At 33.3% G+C, this 24,669-nt stretch overlaps 1 protein-coding gene across 2 annotated transcripts in view; it reads left to right on the top strand.

The window, feature by feature from the left end:
- The window catches only part of LOC118183242 (uncharacterized), a 178,593-nt gene that overhangs the window by 138,122 nt on the left and 15,802 nt on the right, over window positions 1–24,669 (top strand). The window contains exons 3-7 of one of the 2 annotated variants that reach the window (XM_085821749.1): window positions 11,647–11,773; window positions 12,466–12,668; window positions 14,880–14,978; window positions 15,793–15,984; window positions 18,320–18,474. In XM_085821749.1, coding sequence (XP_085677875.1) covers window positions 11,647–11,773; window positions 12,466–12,668; window positions 14,880–14,978; window positions 15,793–15,984; window positions 18,320–18,474 — 776 coding nt within the window. Of the gene's footprint in view, window positions 1–11,646; window positions 11,774–12,465; window positions 12,669–14,861; window positions 14,979–15,792; window positions 15,985–18,319; window positions 18,475–24,669 lie in introns of both variants that reach the window. The other variant, XM_085821748.1, reaches the window with a different exon arrangement.

Below are 24,669 nucleotides of genomic sequence, written 5' to 3'. Positions count from 1 at the left end.
TACAACTGAAGTGTTTTATTTTTTACACCTGAAAATTTATTATCTTCGGATCCTTTGTGAAAGGGCAATGTGGATATTATGCCTGTGATCAATCAGGAAGCAAGTTGGAGGAAGTCTTAGGAAGCGGAGGTGTCTTTACTATGCGACCGTTGCTTTAACCACCGCCACACGTTGCCATCCTAAACCTGTTATTATCTTAACCAACAGCGTCCGCGTTGGCGCTTCTGCTTGCTTTGTATAGGTGTCTCGACAATCCACAAGACCTTTTCAAACAAAGGAAGGAAGAACGATGGGCGTTTTGAATTCTTTTGGAAGCAGCAGTGGTCGTGCGGGCTGATTTATGGCTCCAGCGGCTATAACTCAATTTCCCCCTGCTGCAATGAAGTCATTATGGAGAACTGGTTTGGGAACATAATAATTGCCTTGCCGTAGGACGCCCCTCCACTTTCTGCCTCAATCAGCCGGGCTTTCTTTTCTCTCGATTTTGGTTGGCTTCTGCTTTCGTACAGGCGCCAGATTCTTTTCTAAGACGGCCTTTTGTCACAAACTGCATTGGTCCAGCAGCTGACGTAAATTATTTGGGGAATTCGAGATTATCTTGATGCTTTTGTAGTGCCTTGGAAGGAAAACTTGTTTTAAGCCAGTAATGGGATTCGTATAGCTGTTCTCTCTATTCCTCCCTCCTCTTTTTTTTTTCAGTTACCTGTAATTTAGTTTTCACCTTTTCTCTCGTAAGTGAAATGAAATCTACTCCGAAGAGTAGCATAAATTAGGATTTTTTTTTTATGGAGGGGAGGGGGGTCTGTAATGGCTATGAAATCTGTAGGTGATCTTTCATCTTGGTGGAAACTTGTTTTAAAAGTATTCATTATTTAATAATTAAATTTAATGTGCCCGAAATGAAAGTTAAATACGTAATTCAGACGACGGATAAAAACATCTTCAGAAGTGTAATAGAGATTTAGTCCGAAACTAAAATTGCCTCTTCGCTAAGCTGGGTATGAAGGAATTCATATGCAGTAATACATCGGTATACGTCATTAATCCTTTCCGGATCCTTGGATTTACACCAAGCTGGACGTATACTAGACGAACTGTTCTTATAAAGAAAAGTCTTATTGGTGATATTATTAACATTGTTTAATACTAAAATACAAATATTGGGTGAAATGTGTATACTGTGCATAAATGAAATGCTTATTACATGAATGTTTTTCTGTTAACCAGATCAAAAGCAGTTTTTCGACGTCTCTGATATTTGGAAATCGATTTCCATCCCTTAGCCTATTTAATAAAGTCTTCGTTTTTGGCACAGTCTTAGAAACCGTTGTTTTGGGCATACGGTATGCCAGTAGCACAGTTCCCGATGCCCATGCCATTTTGATACTTTTCAGTAATCTGTTTTTTCATTTCCATTATAATCAACTATTTTTTTCATTACTTGATTGACTCTGTTAAATCCCTTGAAATGAGATAGCGTTGCCATTGCTGAGTAACTGTAAAAAAGAAAAGAATGTTTACTTCTTATTAAGCTGGGTGTATGAGGACGTCAGAGTGTTGTTTCACAAATGCTCAAAATAAATTGATTTAATATATTTAGTTTAGGTAAGTGATGATAGTTACAGTCTGTTGTTTAATAATTAGCGGGCCAGACGCTTCTCATTAACTTTCTTAAAAATTTGTTGCTAACGAATTAAAAAAAATTACGCGAAAAAATACAAAATCACGTGAAAATTCTGGTGAACAGTGATAGTGCGCATAATCGTGGTTGAGTGAACTCGCGTCGTACTTCAAAGAAAAATTGTGTTCAAACAGGATGTATATTAAATAGAATTTATTTCAAAGCTGACCCTATAACGAGGTACTTCTATATATAATTCGAGGATTTGTTGCAGAATTTAACTGTGCTTAAATTGAAAATACAATACGCGTTTTTTCTTATTTTCAGATATCCTACCGTAAAGAGGATGTAATGGATACTTGTATATATCAGCGGAATGTGTAACCCTCATAATTATGCAAAACGAATACTTTTAATTTTTTATGCGTTTTTCATATTTATATTGTGTTTTCTGCAGGCATAGCATAACTATTTTCTAACTATAAAATTTTTTTATTGTATACACTAAACCACGCTACTTGGCCGGTCGACAGGACAGTACGCTTAAGTACCAAGCATTATAACGGTGCCTCGTCACAAAGGAAGGGACAATTAGTTTTTTTACCTGTAAACGTCGAGATAATAGCTTTATGCCTCGAGCCATGGTATGCAAGTAGAGTTTTATTTACCTTTCCTAATTAATAAAACAAAATGAAAATTCTACTGTCATAATAATATCTTAGCATAAGGGTTCGGAGAAGGTTTTCAATTTCGAGCTGAAAATTGATCTTAAGAGAAGTGTCTGCTTTACGATGGCGCTATATGCTTTCCTTTTCTACGATACATCGCATCTGTATAGCATTATTGAAAGAATAATGTTATCGTCTTATTCAGTATACAAAAATGCTGTTTCATTTATATTTAAAATATTTTCAATAAATATTTTGTGAACGGTCTGTTGACCAGCGTGTATCCAGTACGCTGTGGATTTTACTATCAGTTAACCGAAGCTGCGTTGCACTTTAATGCAATTAAAGTGGGAAAGAAGACTGCCTACGGTTATGAAAAATGTTATTTTTAAATACGAGTTTTTCCGCTAAAAAATGCAACTATATGTCCTTGATTATTCTGTATCATTTTACAAACTCATGACGAATTTTCGTGCAAGAATCATACCGTACGTATTTCATTCAAAACATTCCGTAAGCAAATTCAGACAGTTGGCATTGAAAATATAGACTTATGAAGATTTCAATTAATAAGGATATAAATTAAATGGTCAGAATAAATAACATTAGATAACAAACCAATCATCTGGCTGCAAAACATAGCATTAAGCGTACGAAGATAAAAAAAAAGTAAAATATTAACTCCTAATAACCCACCAACCGCAGTCTTTATCTTGGAGATTTATTTCCTAATAGTCGCCCACGTTCATACAAGCGGGCATGTCTCTGCTTTTCATTATCGCGGTAATTGTTGCAGGGAAAATGAAACCCACGGGCACATCACTCACGCATGCGTTGTGGAGGAATTTAATTGCCGCATCCTAAATAAATAAAACGGTAATCTGATCCGTAATATGGCCACTCAAACCTGGGAGGGGCTTGTCGTGTTTTTATCGTGCGTAATTGCACAGTGGTCCTTGTCAAGGCGATCACGTGACGTACGCACCTGCACACACTGGTCCAATCAGGTCTTAATTGTTATTAAGCTCGGAGTCCCCCCTTCCCGAAGAAATTTATCCTACCTAGCGGGCACGTTTTCTTGGAACATGCGGTGATGGATGTGAACTGTCAGAGTGCCTCTAGGGTTGCCGTAAAGATTGATACTTGAAGATATGATTGCAAATTCGGAAACTTGACACCGTTTCGCCGGGCAAGGAAGTCTGAATCCACGCTTGGGTTCTTCTCGCGTCGGTGGATTCTGGATATGGTCCTCCCGATTCGTTGTGACACTCGATGACAGTGACCAAGAGCATTTAGACGAGGAAGTTATTCCTGTAACTTGTTGAGATGCTAAAACTCTTTGCGATGGTCCTGCAGATTAGTGTGAAGCGTTATTTCCTTTTTTGGCGATAAAGTGATTTCAGTTCTTTTGCAAGCATTATACTGGTATTAACTTTATCAAGTAACATGTAATTTTATATCGTATGTGATATATAGCTTGAGTAGTAACTTCAACGCGGCACGAAATTTCACGAATTTAAGGGATTTTATGATTTCGTAAATGTTAAATCGTTCCACTAATTGAATAAATACGTATATTTCGGATTGCAGCCGTCAATGGTTTCGATTCTGGACTGTCCATTTTTAAAAGTTCATTAATGTGTAAGAATTGGAGGCTCCCTTCAGCCCACCCGGACACGAGTGTCCCCATAGCTCGAAAGAAGGGGCCCCGTATCTCCACAAACGAGGGCAGCCAGTAACCCAGCCACCCCCAAACAACAAACAGAAATACTAAATCAAAAATAAGTAAGCTCATCTAACACAAAATTACAGACCAACAAACAGACAATAAAAAATCCATAAACACAAATTCACAACATTGAATACCACAAATATCTAAAACCCATATAAATACAGAATTCAATTGTAACAGAAGATTCCTACCGGCGCCCTATTTTCATTGATAAACTTCATGAAAGCAATAGAATATGAATTCATTAATGTGTATACAGGGTTTTCCATCAAGACCGCTCTAACTCTGCACAGCCATATTCTTCCCTTGGAATGCATAAAAAGTGCCAAAAGAACCCGTAGTACCTGTATGACTCATAGTTTTCGAGATAAAGCGAAAGAAAAGTATGGCGTCATATCCGCTGTAAGGGGGGGAACTTGATTGGAAACATAAACGTATTTATTTCATTAAAAATTTTGAAAAATCGAAAATTATGCTTTTTAAAGAAACTAGTAAGACTTCTTAGACTAGTAAGAACCAGATTCTGTAACGAATTTTCAACATCGAAACCTAAAACTCAGACCGCTCAGTGATCTCTTGCGGACTGCTTTTGCTTACTTTTCGAAAAGATTATTTTATACACTGAACAGTTGAATGCGTCCATGCCACAAACATTTTTTCCTCTTCCACCTTCTTTTTTCTTCGCGATTCTGTTTTTCTTCGCCTTTCTGAATCATATTAACCAAGAAACCGATGCCACTGCTAATGCTAGAAACTTTAGGAATAATAACTAAAGTACGTAATAATCAGACTTATAGCAGAAATATTCTTTATAACTTTGCTTTCCTATGATATCTAACTACTGAATGTGTTATTGGAATTTTAAAATTCACAATTTTAAATCTATAAAAAGAACGTCTTACCTGTTTTCCAAAATAAAAATCTTAAAACTTAGGATTCCTTTATAAATTGCTTTACAAATTGTTGCCGTCCTTTCAGCTTCAAAATAAAGAATAATTAAACATTTTTGTATTTTCCAGTGTGTTCACATACTGAGTATTTTTTTCTGTTGACAGTTCTTACAAGCAAGTTTACCCCCTCCAAAAAAAAAAACCAGAAACAGAAATTTTGAACCTTTTTAATAATTCCAAGCAACAACCGATTTTACAGGTAATGATATCCACAGGAAATCATATTTATCTATTTATATCCCCAAATATAAATAATATAGCAATTATTAAAAAAAAGTATCCAACACAAAACACTCTGTACATGTGATCAGGTAAGTGCTTCTATGTCACACATATTTCTTCTCTTTGCCTTTTCTAGTATAAGATTAGTTGAAATAACTTATTCACATTATGAAAATGATGCATTTATTATTTACATGGACTTTGCTTTCTTTAGCTTTTGAGTTCCGATTTATTTATCATTATGGCAGTGTAGCCGGCTAGCATGGATGTTTGTAAATGTATAGTGTCATTGTAAGTATTAGGAATATATAAAATACCATTGAGCCGAAAGTCCGTTCAAGAAGTCGTTGATAGGAGAAGGAAATGGGATATACCCTCCTGGGTGTTCTTCATTAAAATTGTGACTTCAAGAGGGCCAACATTCGCCTGAATGAATTTTCTAGGTGATTTCTAGACTGTGGTCAGATAGGATGATAGTCACAATTGCAGCACTAAAGACTAAAAAAGTCTTTTCTTTTTTGATGGTATGCAATAGTAACAGTATTTATAAGGTTTTTTTTTCTCAGAGTGGTTGGATTTTAGAGATGGATGCAGAAGATGCATCCATTTCAGTTAAGTATCGTTGTTTCAGTAAGGTTAACCGAAATGGATGCGTTACTGAAATGGTAGAGAATGGATGCAGAAGCGTCCATTCTCTACTTAAAATCTAAAAGTACTTTTGTGCTTTCTCTCTTTTTTTTTAGGCCAAAGGGCGTTAACCCATTTTGGTATTTTTCGCTTATTCACTATAAATGTCGGTTCAGTTTTCAGATTGTTGCCACCAAATATTATCGCCTTGTGTTATGTTTAAACAAATTAAATAATGAAGAATCTTCATAAATGTACGTATGTTTCTCTCATTGTGATAAAATAACGGTACCTAGAGCCGTCAAATTTTGAGTAATGTAATCTTCCAACGAATATGGGCATCTGAAAGCCCGAATTTGAAATTTGATTTCTGATCGATTTCATATTTTGTAACACTTTAACTTTAATTTTTGATTAACAAACTCAGCGATTTCAAAGCGAGCAATGACAACATGACAATGGGGGGGGGGAATTATCTCTAGCGCGAGAGACTGTAAAATTTTAAAGATAATTATAAAGATAAAAGCAGAAATTCTAAAGATATGCTCATTTTAAAATTATTTTACGGTATTGCTGCTGAATTGAATTTTAAGGCTTAAGTGTAAAGAACATGATATTTAATAATAAATAAAGGTAACACACAAAACGTCAAAAAAAAAAAAAAAAAAAAAAAAAAAAAAAAGTCCCGTTGGGCGTAATGTAATTAGACTTTCAGATTTTTTTTCCTTTTGAATAAAGGGAATTTATGTAATGATATTGGTTATTATAGCTGTGTTTAGAGAAAGGTCTATCAAGTATAGTTAAAATTTTTTTTGAAAAATCTCTCAAATAGATTTTATCAACGATTGCAACTGCTTTCAGCTACAAAACGTTACATGTTTTCTTTTGAAATGATGAAAGAACAGGAAAATGTTGAAATTATTTTTGGTTAAAATAGTAGAAACAGTCTTGATAATGTGATACAACGGTACTGAGGTAGCATAAAATTTGAAAGAGCTTGCATATTTTTCTAATAAATGATTGTTAACCAAATGCTTATTGGGGAAAAAATCATACGCTGTTTAAATCAAGTATTCATGGATCTCAGACGCCTTGCAATTTTTTATACTGCTTTTATGAAAAGATTGCTATATCTGCTTCATATCATTTAATGGCATCATATTTTTTCGTACTGCAGTAAATTAGAATTTAAAATTTAAAAAGTCGTGTAGTTTTTTTTTTAATTCATAAAAACATGTCATGAGTAATGCTACGAGCGTACGAAAAATACAATAGAATTTTCCCATAAAGTTAACGTCATAATTTTTTTTGTTTCTTTGAATGAAGTAAAATATGTGAAAGCTGTCTGTCTAAAAAGAGAAGTTCCTACGAGGAGAATTTTTTAAAGGAAACCGCGAAGTCACCTAAGCGACTTTTTTGCATTAGAGCGCCGTAAAAGATATTTTAAAGAAACGTACAAAGCGAAAAATATATTTAAAAAAAAGTTTTTTATTTTATTACACACTGTCATTTTATTATTAATAAGAAAGTAAGAAAAACCATTTAGCCAAAATGCAACAAAAATACACAATTTCCCTCTTAAAATTATACAAATTAGCTGCCTAATCAAAAATATATGATTAAAAAAAGTAGTATACATCTTTTTTCTTATTGGGAAGAGAAGTTTAACAATGTAGTATGGAACGGAGTTAAAAATATAGGTAGCACTTTACGGAAATCAGTTTTATCGGTGAATTATTTTTTAAGCAAAATGGCTATGACCTTACATTTTATACGAATTCAGTTATTCATAGCAGTATAAATCCGTATTACATGGTGTAATGGAGGTTCTGTTGTATTTATTGTTCAGGTAATTTCTTGTCGGCTTTAACTTCTCGCCAGAAAATTCATAAAGACGCCAATCCTGCAACCCGCGGTTATTATTGTCCGCAGCTCAAGATAGGTCTCCTGATAAATTCCGAATAAGTTACATTTATGCGCTTAATTGTGACTCCCATCGTGCTGCTTAAACGGATCCGAAGAATTCAGATATCCTCATTAACGACCATCATTATTATTACTTTTTCCCAGTGCCCCCCCCACAACTACAGCTAATCCCCGCATTTATGCTTTTGTTCCAGAGCATTTGGGCACACTTCCCCTTACTTGCTGGTGATTACATCTTTGGATTATTACTGCCATTTGGAAGGAGGTACTCAAGACTCGTTTGTCATTTCATTCGAGTTTCTTGTTAACGCGAGCTTAGGCCTCATATTACCATTATTTTTATTTGCAGTAGAGGGGAAGAACTGTAACAACTGAATGGGGAAGTTACCATAGATTGAAATACTCCTTTTGTTTTCTTTTCTTGCTTGAGATCATGAGACAGGTTTTTCAGTTGTGGGCGTCCGACGATTCCGAAATGTATTAACAGTAATTCTTTTCTTTTTTGCTGTTTTTGTGCATGGATGATGTCCAGTGAAAACTATATTTTTTGTTTAAACGAGTGTGTGATTCGAGATTGTTTTCCACTCTGAAGATTCTTCACTATTCAATCTTCGCTTTGGGCATCGCCAGTTCGCTGCAAAATACTTACACTACTTGAACTGAAGAAAACAACAAGCTTTTGCTTGCGTAATAAATAAGCTATAAAGCCGGGATTGAATCTTTTTTTATTATTTATTTATCTATTATTACTTATTTATTAATGCAGGATTACGTTCCTCAGTGACAGTCTTGATGGACCAAAAAATATTAAGACGCAGAACATGTCTTAGTAGAACGTTTATATCTCGATAACCTCAAAAGTTTTCATTTATGGCTTATTTGATAGTTAAAGGAGACTATTACAAAAGAAACAAACAAACAAACAAACAAAAAAATGGAATTGTGGTTGAACCACAGCAGAGTTTTAGGTTAGGCAAAAATACAGAATACTTTGATTACGTCACAAGTGCACGCGCACGAATTAGGTTTACGAGAAACACCGATACTCTTGTGTTATCGATACCGGATTCAGAAATGTATGTTATGTATGTACATACGTATATGTATGTGTGCATATATGCATATATATATATATATTAGAGTTTTATATATATATTAGAGTACGCATATATATGCTAGTTAGATTTATATGTTTTGAGCATAACTGTTATAGGAATCCTAAATTTACAATTATTACAAAAAAAAAAAAAAAAAAAAAAAAAAATCCTTTATGTAATCAGGATCGAATTGAGAAATGTGTGTAAATATGCGTGTATGTGTGGATTATTTTGTTTAATGTATTCATGTGTTATATGTACGTATATGTATATATATATATATATATATATATAATCTCAATCCGATCCTGATTACAAAAAAGAGCCTTTTTTTTTTTAATAATTGTAAATTTAGGATTCCTATAACAGTTATGCTCAAAACATATAAATCTAACTAGGATAGTAATTTTTTGATGGAAAAATTTATAGCATTATTCAAGATAAATTTTCAGAAAATTTTGCAGCTTGGGATTTAAATTAATAATTTGTAAGTTAAATATTCATTCTAAAAACAGTCTAACAGATATCAGTCAGTAATACTAATAACTAATTTTTGTAACTAAAAAGTAACATATTACATACTTCTTAAAGTGATACGTACAAAGTCCGTAATCCGGACTCGTCGGGACTTCGGCGATTCCTGTTTAGGGGTTTTTCCGGATTATAGATCATCAATTTAAATCTGGTAAGATGGCATGCAGAAATTTTACAATTAAAAATATGAAACCTTAATTTATGAAATAAAGAGCAATTATGATTTAATCATTAAAAGGTATCAAAATTTACAAAAAAAAAAAAAAAAGAGCTTAATATTTATTTGTTTACTTTATTAAACATTTCTGTCAATGCAAGTTGTTTAAGTTGCTTCGTTTTTTTCTGTGCTAATACTTTCTCTTTAATTCTATAAACAGACATAATTTCTTGTTCAGTTACAAAGTTCCATTGTTCAAGTCCCGTAATTGCTGTGTCAAGAATACCGACTAACTTGTCATTTGAAATTTTTTCATTTTCAATAACCTCTCTCACTTTCCTCACTATTGGAAGCGCGAGGGTAAACGCTTTGCGCGCATGCGTATGTTTGTGGCTTTGAGGTCCAGATTATAGATCATTCCAGATAATGGACGTCCGGATTACGGACTTTGTATTGTATTTACATTTATGATAAATCACATTATCTCAAGGGTTTTGATGACATAACATGAGACCAAGATTTTCATTGAAGTGAAATATATTTTGACAAGATCGTATCAATATTGTACATGTAATAGATATTCTACTTTAGTGCAGTGTCTGCCGTCCATTAGTACATTTTAAAATTTAATAAAATATCATTGAACATTAATTAGCAAGTATCAGGAGACAGCATACTTGAATGAATGCATCCTTTTCTGCCTACTAGAAGTTTAGCAAATCTCCATAGTGCAAACTTCTGTTACACTAAATTTATATAAAGAAAATTCAAATCTTGGGCCATCTCCATCATTGAACTTGGAAATATGAAATAAATTTTGTTAAGATTTAAAGGAAATGAAATTGATAAGGATCGGGAAAAAAGTAGCAGCTGGTGGCAAAATCAAATTTTTCTTTTAACTAAATTTTTTTACAAGTGGATAAACAGTACTCTCCTGCTATCTGCTGTCGTGACCGGATTCAGGAATGTATGTATGTATGCAAGGGTGTATGTGTCTATGTGCATATATGTATGTGACATGTATGTGTGTATACACACATGTACATGTCACATACATATATCCATGAACATTTTTATTTTTATTTTTACCTCGATCAATTGATTAGTATTTTACTGTGTTTTAAATCTATTTAATTCATTTAGCATATAGCTTACTATTTTTGTTAATTTTTCTTGTAAATATTCAAATGTTGTATATTTCTCTTTTTTCACACATTTCATAGCAACTAAATTTATTTATGTTGAAGTTTTTGCGGAGCCGCAGTTTTTGGCAACTTTTTAGCGTGCATACTAAAATTTATCTGCTAATTTCCTTAATTTTGGAGCACAATGAGCAAAATTTTTTACCACATGGGTCTTTTTTCATTTGTTCTTACTACTTTACTTTAAACATGAACACATATTTATATACATGCATAGATGAACGCATACATTCACATATACATGCGCATACGTGAACACATAAACCTGTTTAAACCTGGTTCTGATAACAGAAGAGTACTCCCCAAAATAATTATTATATTTTTCTCTGTTAAAATACTAATAATTCATTGTAGAACATTTGATGAAGATTATTATTAATAAAGAACATATGGGTTGTGTAATGTGTATTTACCTAATACACAAAAATATGCTAAAAGTTGATTGAAAAATGTGCTCATTAAGGCTCACTAGTGCTGTACTAGTACAAATGAAACTACAACATTTACACTGCACTTTCTCTGATATCCATGAATCTAAAAGATTCTGGTGGTTTAAAACCAATGAATATGAAATAATAAAAAATATCAAGTATTTGCATGTAATTTCAAATTAGCGCATGTACTTTCAAAACATGAACAGTAAAAAAAATGTATTGAAGTACTGCTTAAATACAATGAAACAGTATGTCTTTTCATGGCTAGTAATGCAGTGAATGCGGATAGGAAGAGAGTATTAGGTGTGTTTGGGTTGCTGAAGATTATCATGTTGCAAGCTGTTTTCATTTGGTTCATGTTTTGAAATTTTTCCATGCAAACTATATATTTCTTTAAATCTGCAAGAAAAATTGTGCCCTATAGATTGCATCTGGAAGAGCTACTGCCCAACTATAATTTTTTCATTTCTTTCTAGGTATTCCACTTCAGTTTCCAAGTGCCTTTGCTGCCGTACATGGGCCTATTCCCGTGGACCAGCACACTCACGAAGGACGCTACCTTTGGGATCCACGAATACATCATCTTCACCATGGCACCCCTGGGTAAGCAGTACAGTTTGTATTTTTCCATATTATGCTAAAGATGCAGATACCTCTAAAGCAGGGATGCCCAACCATGGCCCAATCTGTAAAATTTTTTGCTTGTGGGAGAATTTCCCAAATTTTTGAAATTTGGCAAAAAAAGTGGTGAGTGCTTTTTGCTTTTAGATCAACTTATGTCTGTGAATCCTTTTTCACAAGCATCCTTAACTGATGAAAACCTATAATCAATATTAATTATGATGTGCAAATATAAGTATTGAGGCTGAGTTGAAGAAAAAAATTCGTGAAAGAAAAGAGACACAAATATTGCACTGATTAAAGTAAATATAATATTACCTAATTGTTACTACTTCTTATTGTTGTTATTTACATATAGTCATAAATCTTTAAGTATTCTATTGTTTATAAAATAATATTAATAAAATATTAATAAAAACTATAATAATAATAATTCATTTTGATACATTTTATAAATAATGCCTCCTACCAGATTAAAATTCATTTCTAGAGTGGCCCACAAAGTCTTTTGGCTGGACAGACCTGCTGTAAAGAATGTCACTTGTTGAATCAAAGTTAAGCTACTTAAGGATTTGTTGTTACTAAGAAATTCAAGATACTAGATTATAATGCATGTTATTCATCGAAAAATTATTCACAAAAGCCTAATTTTTATGTGTTAATTGGAATTTCAGACTACCACCTGCAAATAGCAACTCAAATCTCAGTGATCTGTCGATGCTTGCCCAAAGACGAGCTTCAGTGGGCAATAGCCATATGGAGAGCCCTGTGCATCTACCATATCGGATTAGTCCATACAGTATGGACCAGTTTTATGGTCCTTTACCTCCTGCTCCTCCTCCACCAGTCCCTGGGATTGGTTCTATGGAAAGTAGAGGTACGATTATTATTACACTCTATGCTTTTACATATAATATGTTAGTGGAATATTTTATGCACCATGCCATCAGTCTAAATGTTGGCATGGAACTTGGTGATCAGTGCAATAAACACGGCTGGTGCAAAGCATTTTCCATCCAGAGCAGTTTTAGCAGGCCCTAAATTCTGTTGCCCATCATTTTTTGAAACACTAAAAATTTTGCCATCCCTAAATTATGCTGCCTAGTGCCTCTTCTCATTTCTGTTGCTGCCCTTAAATTTTGCTGCAGGGTGCAAATGCAGTGGTAGCACCAGGTCTGGCACTTGCATTGGTAATCAATTAAAAATTATGAATAGAAAGAAAATGCTTGCAAGTAACTGAGGATAAAAAATTTAGGTGTAATTTAATTATGGTGATTAATTACAAATACAGTATATTTTCCTATGAAATGCTACTTGTACAGGGTTACTACAAGTCCTCTTCACTATGCAACTTAAACACATAATGATTGGTACAATTTCGCCAGGATGATTCACACTAAGTTCTAAATCAAAATTAATATCGACAAGGTAATGTATGGTACTTTTCTGTTATTGGAAGAGTACTCAGAAATGTATGTATGTATACATGGAAATACACACACATACATACATACCTACATACATGTTATAATTTAATGTGTAGGAGTCGGATACTTTAACAGCTTGCAGTCTTAGGTGGCTGAGTGGAAAGATGATGCTGACAAAAATTAATTTTGAGGAAGTCTCAGTCTTTATTTCATGCATATAAACATCTTAGTAGGCACTTATCCAATTGTAATGAAATACGATAATTTTTATATACACTGGTTTTTTAAAAGTAAGCTGTAAGCATTTGAGTAACACAGTGTTGATGGAGCTGAAGTTAGGGAAAGGAAGAATGATGTTGCTATTGTACCAAGAGTATTTATACTAAGTCTGATGCATAAGTACAGCTAATCTGTGATTGGGTAATTTTAGCTTGTTATGTAACATGGAAGGATCTCAACTTTGGGAGAACAGATGAATTTAGGAGGAGAGCACCAAATCTAGAATAGTTAATTTTAAGGTTGCCAATTATTTTTAAAAGCAGCCATCATATTTTGTTGTATTTCTGAATCTGGTCCTAATAACAGAAGAGTACCTAATAAAATTAAACACCAATAAAGCAAATATATCTGCATATGTAACAAATAAACTTGGAATTTTTCAAGAATTTCTGGAATTTATTAATAATAATGAATAGAGCAGAGGAACATTTCTTATTGAATGTACACTTGAGCACCATTGAGATAGCATGATTTTGCACAATTTTGTGCTAGTATTGAACTAGATCTCTTTGGAAGATGGAATCCAAGATGTTTCACCTTTCTTCCCTTTTTACCAGCATCTTGAGAGGATTTGCCCATAATGTAACTAGCAATGGAACATTGATCATAATTTGGAAGCAGCCTTTGCTAACTGTCCTGATTGCTGCCAAAGCCTACATGACCCAAGCCTAGGACTGCAGATTATCCTACTTTCTGACTTACTACTGACTGTTAATACAGTCATATAATCCTACTTTAATTTTTCCAAATCCTGTTTTTTGCTTACATATAAGGACAGTGGGCATTAAAGGACCCCGAATGTATGCGGTGTTTTAGACCCTCAGAATATTTTTTTTTTTTGCTGTATCATCTTAATCCTTTGTTAAATGTATAATATGAACTGCAGTATAGTTAAAAAGGCCACCATTTTCTTTTATTATTGTTTGCAGAGGCCATTACTTGTCTTTATCTGAAGCCAGGAAAATTATAATATTTCTTTCTTTGCAATAAAAATGAACAATCTTTTGAGAAAAATTGACTTCTCTTATTGCTATCTGTACTCCTTTTTCTTGTACAAGACAAAACATTTAGGAATTTACTTGTACTGTTTTAATTTTGACTTAGGAAACTCAAAATTAATGTTATTCTTTAAGCATTGTAAATCATTATGTATCATACTGGGTATTGCATGACTTACAGCATGCAGATGTATTTCAAGGAACACAGTTCCATCTTACTTGCACTGTCTGTTCTAAATAAGTGCAATGAAATTCAACGTATTTTTTATTGTTTTGTACAAATTTACAATGAGATTTTTGTTAACTATCCATGCTTTGTTTCATTCATTATATGTAAGTTAAAAAAATAAATTCCATTGAATTCAGGTTTACCATTTCATGCAGAATACTTGCAACAGATGGCAGCTTTAGGGCAGAGGTGTATGCTTGGAGACTGTCATTCCAGCCCCCAGTACCCTGCTGAATCACTTTTAACATCCGAAGGTCAGTTTTTTCCATTGCTTTCGTGTAAAAGTTTCAACACTTTTACCACGTTAACTTTGTAATGTTGTCAGATTTCTTAAGTTGTAAAAACGATATCTCGTTATTACTTCAAATTATACAAATAACATAGTAATTTTAATTATTATTAATAAGATTTTTTGTTAATTTATTGGACCAATGATTAATCACCAGTTTTGATCATTGATACCAACAAATTAGCATTGGTGAGAAATAATTCATTTGGCAATAATGATGTTTATTGCCAAATGAATATAGCTAACCATGACCAAGTAAAAAGAATCATGAATTCTTCATTCATAAGAAATCCTTTAAAAAATATTGTTATTAATTCAAATTCAAAATGAGGCTATTCAAAGAACAAAGTCATGCAAATTTTCTAAAAGGGACATATGATAGGCACAGCTTAATAACCACAAAAGAGGTGCACTATGAAACACTGGCAGGAAAAAAAATGACTTTGCACTAGTAACTAGTTAGTTGTTTAAAAAAAATCTCATTCCTGACAGTGGTAAGCTTCTACTGGCAATTTATAGACACCTGAAAAATAAGTTAAAATAAGACTACCCTTCCTCCTGAATATGATCCTAAAACCTTGGCAACACTCTAGGTGCTGTGTTTCACCAGTAAAATTCACTAAGTACCAATTTTTCTTTCTTAGGATATTACATTTCTGCAATCCTGAGTATGTGCGTGTGCCTTTTAAACTTGTATGTTGTAGATGTGTATGATGTTTGTTATAATAAAATTTAATAATTGAAATTCTGAAATGGTACTTTAAATAATCAAATTTTAGGATCACATTTAGCAAGCCCTCGGCCTGGACCACGACATGCACGAAAAAGAGCACTGTCTAACTCGCCATACTTATCTGATTCATTGGATCTTGGATCCATGATTCGATTTTCACCTAATTCTTTAGTTTCGTCATATATGAATGGTTCTAGAAGTTCAAGTGCCAGTGGTTCTTATGGTCATCTTTCAGCAGGTAATTCATTTTTATGTTTGTGAATAATAATTTTTGTGATTTGATAATTTATTTTGATTTTTGTGAAATTTTAATGTAGTACATCTTATTAACATCCATAACTTATAGTAGATTTTAACTAAAATTCAGATCAAGACCTTATTTACACAAGAGCAAATTGGGCATAAATCTCATGCCTTCACTTTTAAGGATCCTCCATATCTTTCTGTAATGGCTAAAGTATATAAAAATTTAAAACTTCTTTTTTGAAAATTTTTTTAGGTTTTTAAAAATGTAAGCTTAGAAATAAGAACAAAACTTAAATTAATTATTTAATTTTTTTTATATCTTTCTCTAAAAATAAGAAATTGAATCACTGTTTTATGCTATCATTTGGAATTAACAAAGCTTCAGTTTGTTAAGTTAATGCCATTATGTGATTACTACATCTGAAGCTCATGATGTCACTATAGGGTCAGCTGATTATTGTAGGCATGGTTTTATATTTGATTATTAAAATAATGCAACTGTAATTTAACTAGTTAAGTGTTTAATCAAATAAGCATCCTTTATGGCACTGTTTTGATTTAAAATATATAGTCTGATACACGTAACAAATTAAAATCATATAAATAAAACATAGAAATTGTTTTGTTTTGTTTGTTTGTTTTGTTTAAATAAATTCGTAAATTACTTAATTATTTTACAAAATACTGTATGTTAATGGCAACAAAGAAAAAGAGTTAAAAGTCAAGGAGCCTTGATAAGAGGTTTTCCTCAAGCCTCGGGTTTTCAAAGTTGAAATTTTTTTATGAACACTAAAAATATTAAACAAATTAAAAAAGTTTGTTTAATCTTTACCTTAAATCACTGTATTTTCTTATCATTATTGAATTCTTATAAAATAAGTTATTAATGTGTGAAAATGACAATTTCATGTCATTAAAAATGTATATAAATTAAAAAAATTATAAATTATTGACCAGTGATTAAAGTAATGCTTTAATTTTTAATATTTACCATATAAATGCAGATTGTGCATCATAAAATGTAATGAATATCTCCTTTTCTGATACAATTAAAACAACTGATTCAGCAAAATGAAGTGTGCTTAATAATCACAGGAATATTGCACAATTTCATATTCTGCATGTTTAACTATGATGAATTTCAAAAGGCTTGTACTTAATGTAATATAATTCATAACATAGATAATCAGAATTCTATTCTGAACTAGTTTTATTTCCATTACATTAGTAAAATCATGTGAATTATGAATGTAAAATTATGATTTAAAATGTAAATTGCAATAAGGTTACACTTGTTGTGTAAATACACATTGCAAATAGACTTCATTATTTTGCTTTTAAGATTAATATATTTTGAAACACTTTATAGAATTCAAATTAAATTATTTGTGATTATTTTAGTATAGTGCTTATAAAGTTAAAACTTAATGTGCATTTTTGCAATTTTAACACCCCAAATTTATCAGTTAGTAACAGGTTATACTCATTGTATTCTACATTCCAATTACTTGTTTATCAGATAGAAATAGTTACAGCATATTATGGTTTATCAGATAGAAATAGTTACAGCATATATTATGGTAATACATGGTTCTATGTCAACATTTTAATCAGAGTTAAAATATTTTTTATATCATAATTACTTTTATATAAGCATCCATAGTCAAGCAATCTTATTTAAATTTTATCATGTCTGATAGCTTATATGCTTTATTAGAAAATCCAATATTAGAAGCAATTTGGAAAAATTTGAATGCACAAAATTTTGTTCAATGTTAATATATCTTTTGACTAAAAAAAATTTTTAGCAATATGTCATGGAAAAAATTGTTATGAATATTCAATTCAACATTTGCTGTGTTAAACTGAAGAGTTTTTGTCATTATTTTGTAAAATTTAAAGCTTTTGAAAATATGCACTGGAACAGCTCTTTGAAAAATATACTTTTGGAAATAATTACAATTTTATTTTATAAAAGTATAAAAAAATTATAAGTCTTTGAAAAGAATACTTTTGAAATAATTAAATTATTGTATACTAATAAAAGCATGAAAAATTACATCTACTATTATGGAACTTCACCTCTATAACCTTTTTCATATGAAACAATGTTTTTAAGAAGTTCAGATAGCTTAACCATTAAGGCATTTATTATGTAAAGCTAAATATTTATCATTTTTACATAAAAAATTTCCTTTTTGATTGTGCCTTTATTTTTAATAATAGTAAAGGAGAAAACATAATAATGTTTCAGATATATACTATATGTCTGACAACATAATAAGTTTTAAATGAATATTTTTATATAAATTAATATATTTAAATAGGTACTCTAAGTCCAGCTTTAGGGGTACCTCAGCAGTCTCCTCATTTCCATCATCTTATGAGACAAGGTGGCCCAATGATAGTTCCTTCAGCTTTTGCTACACAACCCCTAGTCGGTTCTTTTGGTTCTCTAATGCCTAACAAACTGGACTGTTTGGTAAGTTTTTTTTTAAAGTAATTTTAAACATACTGTAATGTAACTTCTTTCTTTATTTATTTTGTATGTGTATAGCTCAATAAGATTATAATATAATACAGTACAAAGTCCGTAATCCGGACTCGTCAGAACTTCGGCAATTCCGGATTAGAGGTTTTTCCGGATTATAGATCATCAATTTAAATCTGGTAAGATGGCATGCAGAAATAATACAGTTGAAAATATGAAACCGTAATTTATGAAATAAAGAGCAATCATGATCTAAAGAATATCAAAATTTACAAAAAAAAAAAAAAAAAAAAGCTTAATATTTATTTGTTTACTTTAGTAAACATTTCTATCAATGTAAGTTGTTTAAGTAGCTTCATTTTTTGTGCTAATACTTTCTCTTTAATTCTATAAACAAACATAATTTCTTGTTCAGTTACAAAGTTTCACTGTTCAAATCCTGTAATTGCTGTGTCGAGAATTACCGACTAACTTGTCAATCGAAATTTTTTCGTTTTCAATAACATTCTCTGTTACTTTCTTCACTATCGGAAGCGCGCATGGGTAAATGCTTTACTGGCTTTGCGCGTGCAACAAACGCGCATGTGTTATGCAAGTTTGTGGCTTTGAGGTCCAGATTATAGATCATTCCCCATGAAGAGGTTTTTCGCTTGGTTTCCTGGAAACAGGTCACCAAAAGATAACATCAAGCTCCTTGATGCCTGCAACAAGGGCCTTGATGTTAAGAAGATCGCCATCAAGTTATCCCTGGAGACGGAGGTAATACCTTGGTGCTGGGAGTAGAACATGAACTTATGGATTATCTGGAGGCCCAGAATTTCAAACTTTTTTGTGGTGCCCGTGGCTGTGTACAGTTGAAGGAACCAAGGCAACAGGAGAAATCAATTCCTTCGCCCAGGGATCCTCCAAAGAAACAGTTGACGGAAGAAAGGGAGACCGAAAAGGAGTCGGAACCAGAGCTTTCTTTGGAGGCTCTGGAGAAGACACCTGAATAGGTCTCCCTTGTCACTACTTCCTTTGAAGTAGTATGCTAAGGATGCGGCTTTTAACTAAGTCTCTCCTAAAATCCTTCAGGGTAAGTTCTTTTCTTTCATTTAACCTGTTTTAATGGTTAAGGTTAGTCAGTTAAACTTGCAACATAGCAGAGCAGCTTCATATAATTTAGCTGCTCAATTAGGTAAGCAAGACACTTTTGTTGCATTAATTCAAGAACCTTGGGTGTACAAGGGTAAAATCCTTGGTAGGCCCATGAACGCGCACTTCTTTTCGACAGAGGGACCTGATAAAAGATCTAGAACTAGCATTTACATTTCTAAAAATATAAAGGCTATGAAATTATCCCAATTTACATCAGAGGACTTAACTGCTATTGTAATTAAGGACATAAACAGTTCACTGAGAGGAAACATTTGTTTTTGCTCAGTTTACATGGCTTATGACCTTAACATTCCGCAAGAATTTATAGATCTTGTGAGCTTCTGTGAAATAAACAATATTCCTATGGTTATTGGTGGTGATGTTAACGCTCACCACCTGTCATGGGGCAGTTCTGATACTAATCCTAGAGGAGAAAAACTCATGGAATTTATAATGAATACCAACCTAACTTGGGTAAATAGGGGAAATCGCCCCACCTTTGTTAACAGAAGAAGAGAAGAAGTCATTGACCTCACATTAACTTCATCTGATATTTATAACCTTATTGAGAATTGGCATGTAAGTGACAATCCCTCACTTTCTGACCATCGCCTTATACAATTTTGTATTAGAGATGAAATTCCAGTTGAATATTTCAGAAACATTAAAAACACAAATTGGGACCTTTATAAGGATTTCCTGGTTTCTAATGTTATTAACCTTCAGGTTTTAGACAATAATTGTACAGTCGAGGAGCTTGATATTCAAGCAAACAACTTGACAAATATCATTATTGAATCTTATCATGCATCATGCCCTCTCAAACGAAGGAAGTACTCTCCTAGCAAGAGAGTTTGGTGGACCAAGGAGCTTGAAAGCCTCCGCCTAGAGGTTCGGAGAGCGCACAGGAAAGCTGTCAGAAATAAATCTGAAGTTAACTGGTCTAACTTCAAAATTCTACAAAGGAAATTTAAAAGTGAAATCAGGAAAACTAAATACAACTCATGGAGATCGTTCTGCACAGATATTCTGTCCTACCATGAGACTGCCAGAGTACATAAGATTCTTAAAAGATCTCAGGAGTCTCAACTCTCGGTTATGCGACCTGATGGCAGTTATACTATAAACCCTTTGGATACACTTTCGACCATGTTGAATTTTCATCTGGGGGACAGAAGTGTCACCTCTGACCCCCAGGAAAATCCATTGGAACTACTTCATAATCCATTAGATCTGGATTTTGCTAAGACAATTGTGAATTTTGAAAAGGCTAAAGCGGCCCTTGCTGTATTTCTTCCCTTTAAATCTCCAGGGAACGATGGCATTTACCCAATTCTGCTTCAGAAAGGCTGGGATATTTTTGGTCACATTCTCGTGGACATATTCAGGTCCAGTTTGATTTTAGGATATGTTCCTAAGGTCTGGAGAACTTCACGAGGTGTGTTTCTTCCTAAACCAGGAAAAGATACATATGAGAAACCAAACTCTTTTAGAATGATCACGCTAACATCCTTCCAGCTTAAGCTGTTGGAGCGATTGATTTTCTGGCACCTCCAGTCAGATAATAATCTGAAACATATCTTTGGCTTAGACCAACATGGTTTTAGGCCTGGCTTCTCCACTGAGTCGGCCTTACACCAACTCGTGTGGAGAATAGAAAAGACAATTATAGACGGACACTTTGCCATTGGGATTCTACTGGATATTGTAGGAGCCTTTGATAACATCGGTTTCGAGAAAATACATAAGGCCCTTACTGGAAGTCATATTCACCCTATGATAACTAGATGGGTCATCTTCATGATTAAAAACAGGAATATCTGTGTTAGTCTCGCTGACTATGAAATAAAGAGAGATATTACTAAAGGGTGTCCGCAGGGTGGTATTCTTTCTCCGTTCCTGTGGAACCTGGTTTTCGACTCACTGTTAGTACTTCTACGGGAGGAACCTGGCATGTCACAGGCTTATGCAGATGACCTTATTGTGTTATTACAGGGTTTCGATATCGGAACCCTACATAATCAAGCTCAGCAGATCTTAAATAAAGTTTCACACTGGGGTGATATAAATGGCCTTTCTTTCTCTGCTGAAAAATCTGAGGTCATAGTTTTCACGTGGAGAAGGAAATGGAAACTGGCAGATTTATATCTGGGTCACCAGATTATTAGGCGTAAGGAATGCGTTAAATACCTAGGATGTTACCTGGATAGTAAACTTACATGGATCACCCATATAAAAGAAAAGGCACAAACAGCCACAAATGTTCTAGTACTTTGTAGGCGAATCGTTGGTAAACAATGGGGCCTTAACCCAAAATCTACTCTATGGATTTATACTGCCATTGTCCGGCCAATGCTTTCTTACGGATGCGTGGTCTGGATTAATGTTATTAACAAAAGCTCATATTTAAACATTTTACAAAAGGTGCAAAGACTTGCTTGCCTAAGCATTAGTGGAGCTTTAAATAGTACCCCTACTGCTGCATTAGAATTTTTACTGCAAATTCCACCCTTGAAATTATTCTTGAGCGGAGAAGCAATTAAAGCCATGTATAGATTGAATAAAAATGGCACATGGTGCCAAAGGACAGGTTTTGGTCATAAAAGCCACCTGAAAAGCCACATTGACATATGCCTGGACTTGGGCAATGAGATCCATATAATCTATATGCCCAAAGATGCAATTACTAAAACAATAGTTCCAGATAAACTATTTTCAACTCATATACCAAAAAGGAATGAGATAGAATCTCTAATTGACCTAATTCCAACAGGCTCAATTGAATGTTATACAGATGGATCAAAATCCAACTTCACTGGAGCTGGAGCTATTATAAGGACCAAGGGATCTGAAGATTTCATTAGATTTCATCTATACCTTGGTAAATTTACAACTGTTTTCCAAGCCAAGGTTCTGGCGATCAATATGGTCGCCAAGGAGCTCTTAGCTAAAAATACAGTTAATAAGTATATATATATTCTCTCTGACAGCCAATCAGCCATCCTTGCCCTGGCTAATCGTGTCAAGTTACAAAACTGTGTTTTGAACTGTACTCAAGATCTCAATTCTCTGGCTCAGGCCCATAATACCATTAGTTTAGTCTGGGTCCCAGGTCATTGTGATTTTGCTGGAAATGAACTAGCTGATAAAGTAGCTAAAGATGCTTCGCAACTCCCCATGTCTGGCCCAGAACCATTTTACCCAGTTTCATATCAAACGGTTAAAAAAGAAGTAAGAAGCTGGATAAAGAACAAACATGATGATATATGGTCTAAACTTCCAGACTGTGTTCATTCTAAATTGGTGCTCAATACACTTAACTTTTCAGGTAAACTCATACACCTCAGTAGAACTAACTTACGCCAGGTAATTCAAATTGTTACTGGACATGCTTATCTAGCTAAGCATCTCCACAAATGTGGTCTTGTTGAATCTCCTCTCTGCCCAGCTTGTGGAAAAGAAGAGGAAACATCGTTTCACTTTTTGGGACGATGTCCGGTGTTCTCTGTCCCTAGAAACAAATTCCTTGGGTTTCCCTATATTACCTTTGATCAAGCCCTTTTATACAAAGGGCTCTCTGGCATAATAGGGTTTCTGATGTATACTAAACACCTACAGGTAAGGTGAATATGGAACCACAAGAAACAAGCTTTGAGATGCCCTGTGAGTTTTTTTTTTTTTTTTGAAAAGAAACTATGCAGGGATTTCCCTCTCATAGCTGTGTTTTGGAATATAATGATATCAAATCTTTATACACTACCCGGCCATTTGGCTTGAGAATGCACCTCTGCCCTCCTTATTTATTTATTTATTTGACTCTCCATCGCACTCTTGTTTGGTCAAGAATTGCGTTTGGTGGTTTGGGAGGGATTGAATCGGTTTTCCATCCAATAGGGAAGTTTTTACGATCCAGCCGACACCTTGAACTTAGAGATGGGATCTTTTGCTGATACTATAGATTTGGTGTCAGTTTGAGATCTTATCTATTTATTATTTACCTTTTACGGGAGTTACCATTTAAATCCCTTAACTTAAATGATCAAATGGTGGAAGAGTAATGGGCAATTTTGCCTAAACTCCTTTCCTTCTTTTCATAAGAAGGAAGCGCCCTATTGTTATGTTATGTTATAGATCATTCCGGATAATGGACATCTAGATTAGAGACTTTGTACTGTAATTAACTTCATGATAAGTCCCCTGAAAAAGAAACCTTCAAAAATTAATTTGTCAAAAATTCAGACATGCTAAATGGCAGCAAAAATGAAATAGACTTTAAAAGAAAAAGAGGTGGAGAGAGAGAACAGCTTCAGGCAGGGTTTTCTTGGATGGTGGTGGTGGGGGAATTGAAAAAGGTAAGTATGATGTATGATCTGTAGGTTCTCTTCTTCATATCAATAAAAATGTACAACTGTCAATGAAATCCAAGGAAACTGCATTTCTGGTTTAGAAAAATAAGAAAAATGGCAAATTTAAATAGTATTTGAAGTAAATTTTAAGCTTTCTTTTTGAAACTAGTTCTGTAACAAAATAATATAAAAATAATCATGTTAAAACTGAAAAATGAAGTTTTGAAATACCTGAATGAAAGGTGAAAGTAACAATAAATTATCAATAGAAATAAAATAATAATATACAGTCAAAAGTCTTTAATCCGGACTCGTCGGGACTTCGGTGATTTCGGATTATTGATTTTTCCAAATTATAGATCATCAGTTTAAATCTGGTAAGATGGCATGCAGAAATTATAAAATTAAAAATATGAAACCGTAATTTATAAAATAATGAGCAATTATGATCTAAAGGGTATCAAAATTTACAAAAAAAGAAGCTTAATATTTATTTGTTTACTTTATTAAACATTTCTTTTAACGCACGCATGCGTAAAGCATACCTTACGCATAGCCGAAATTAGAAAATTGCAACCAGAAAACTATTTGATTTGTATTCGTGATATTTATAATGACGAGGAATTAGATTTAAATCATATCAAAGATGGAGTACATCGAGATTAAATACTACATTTGGTAAGGAATTATAAGCCGAATAAAA

This window comes from Stegodyphus dumicola, chromosome 8, assembly GCF_044657685.1.
Source record: "Stegodyphus dumicola isolate Sdum_Otavi_A_Nest chromosome 8, ASM4465768v1".
Taxonomy (NCBI): domain Eukaryota; kingdom Metazoa; phylum Arthropoda; class Arachnida; order Araneae; family Eresidae; genus Stegodyphus; species Stegodyphus dumicola.
Note: the sequence above shows the minus strand (reverse complement) of the source record. Positions and strands in the feature narration are given on the sequence as shown.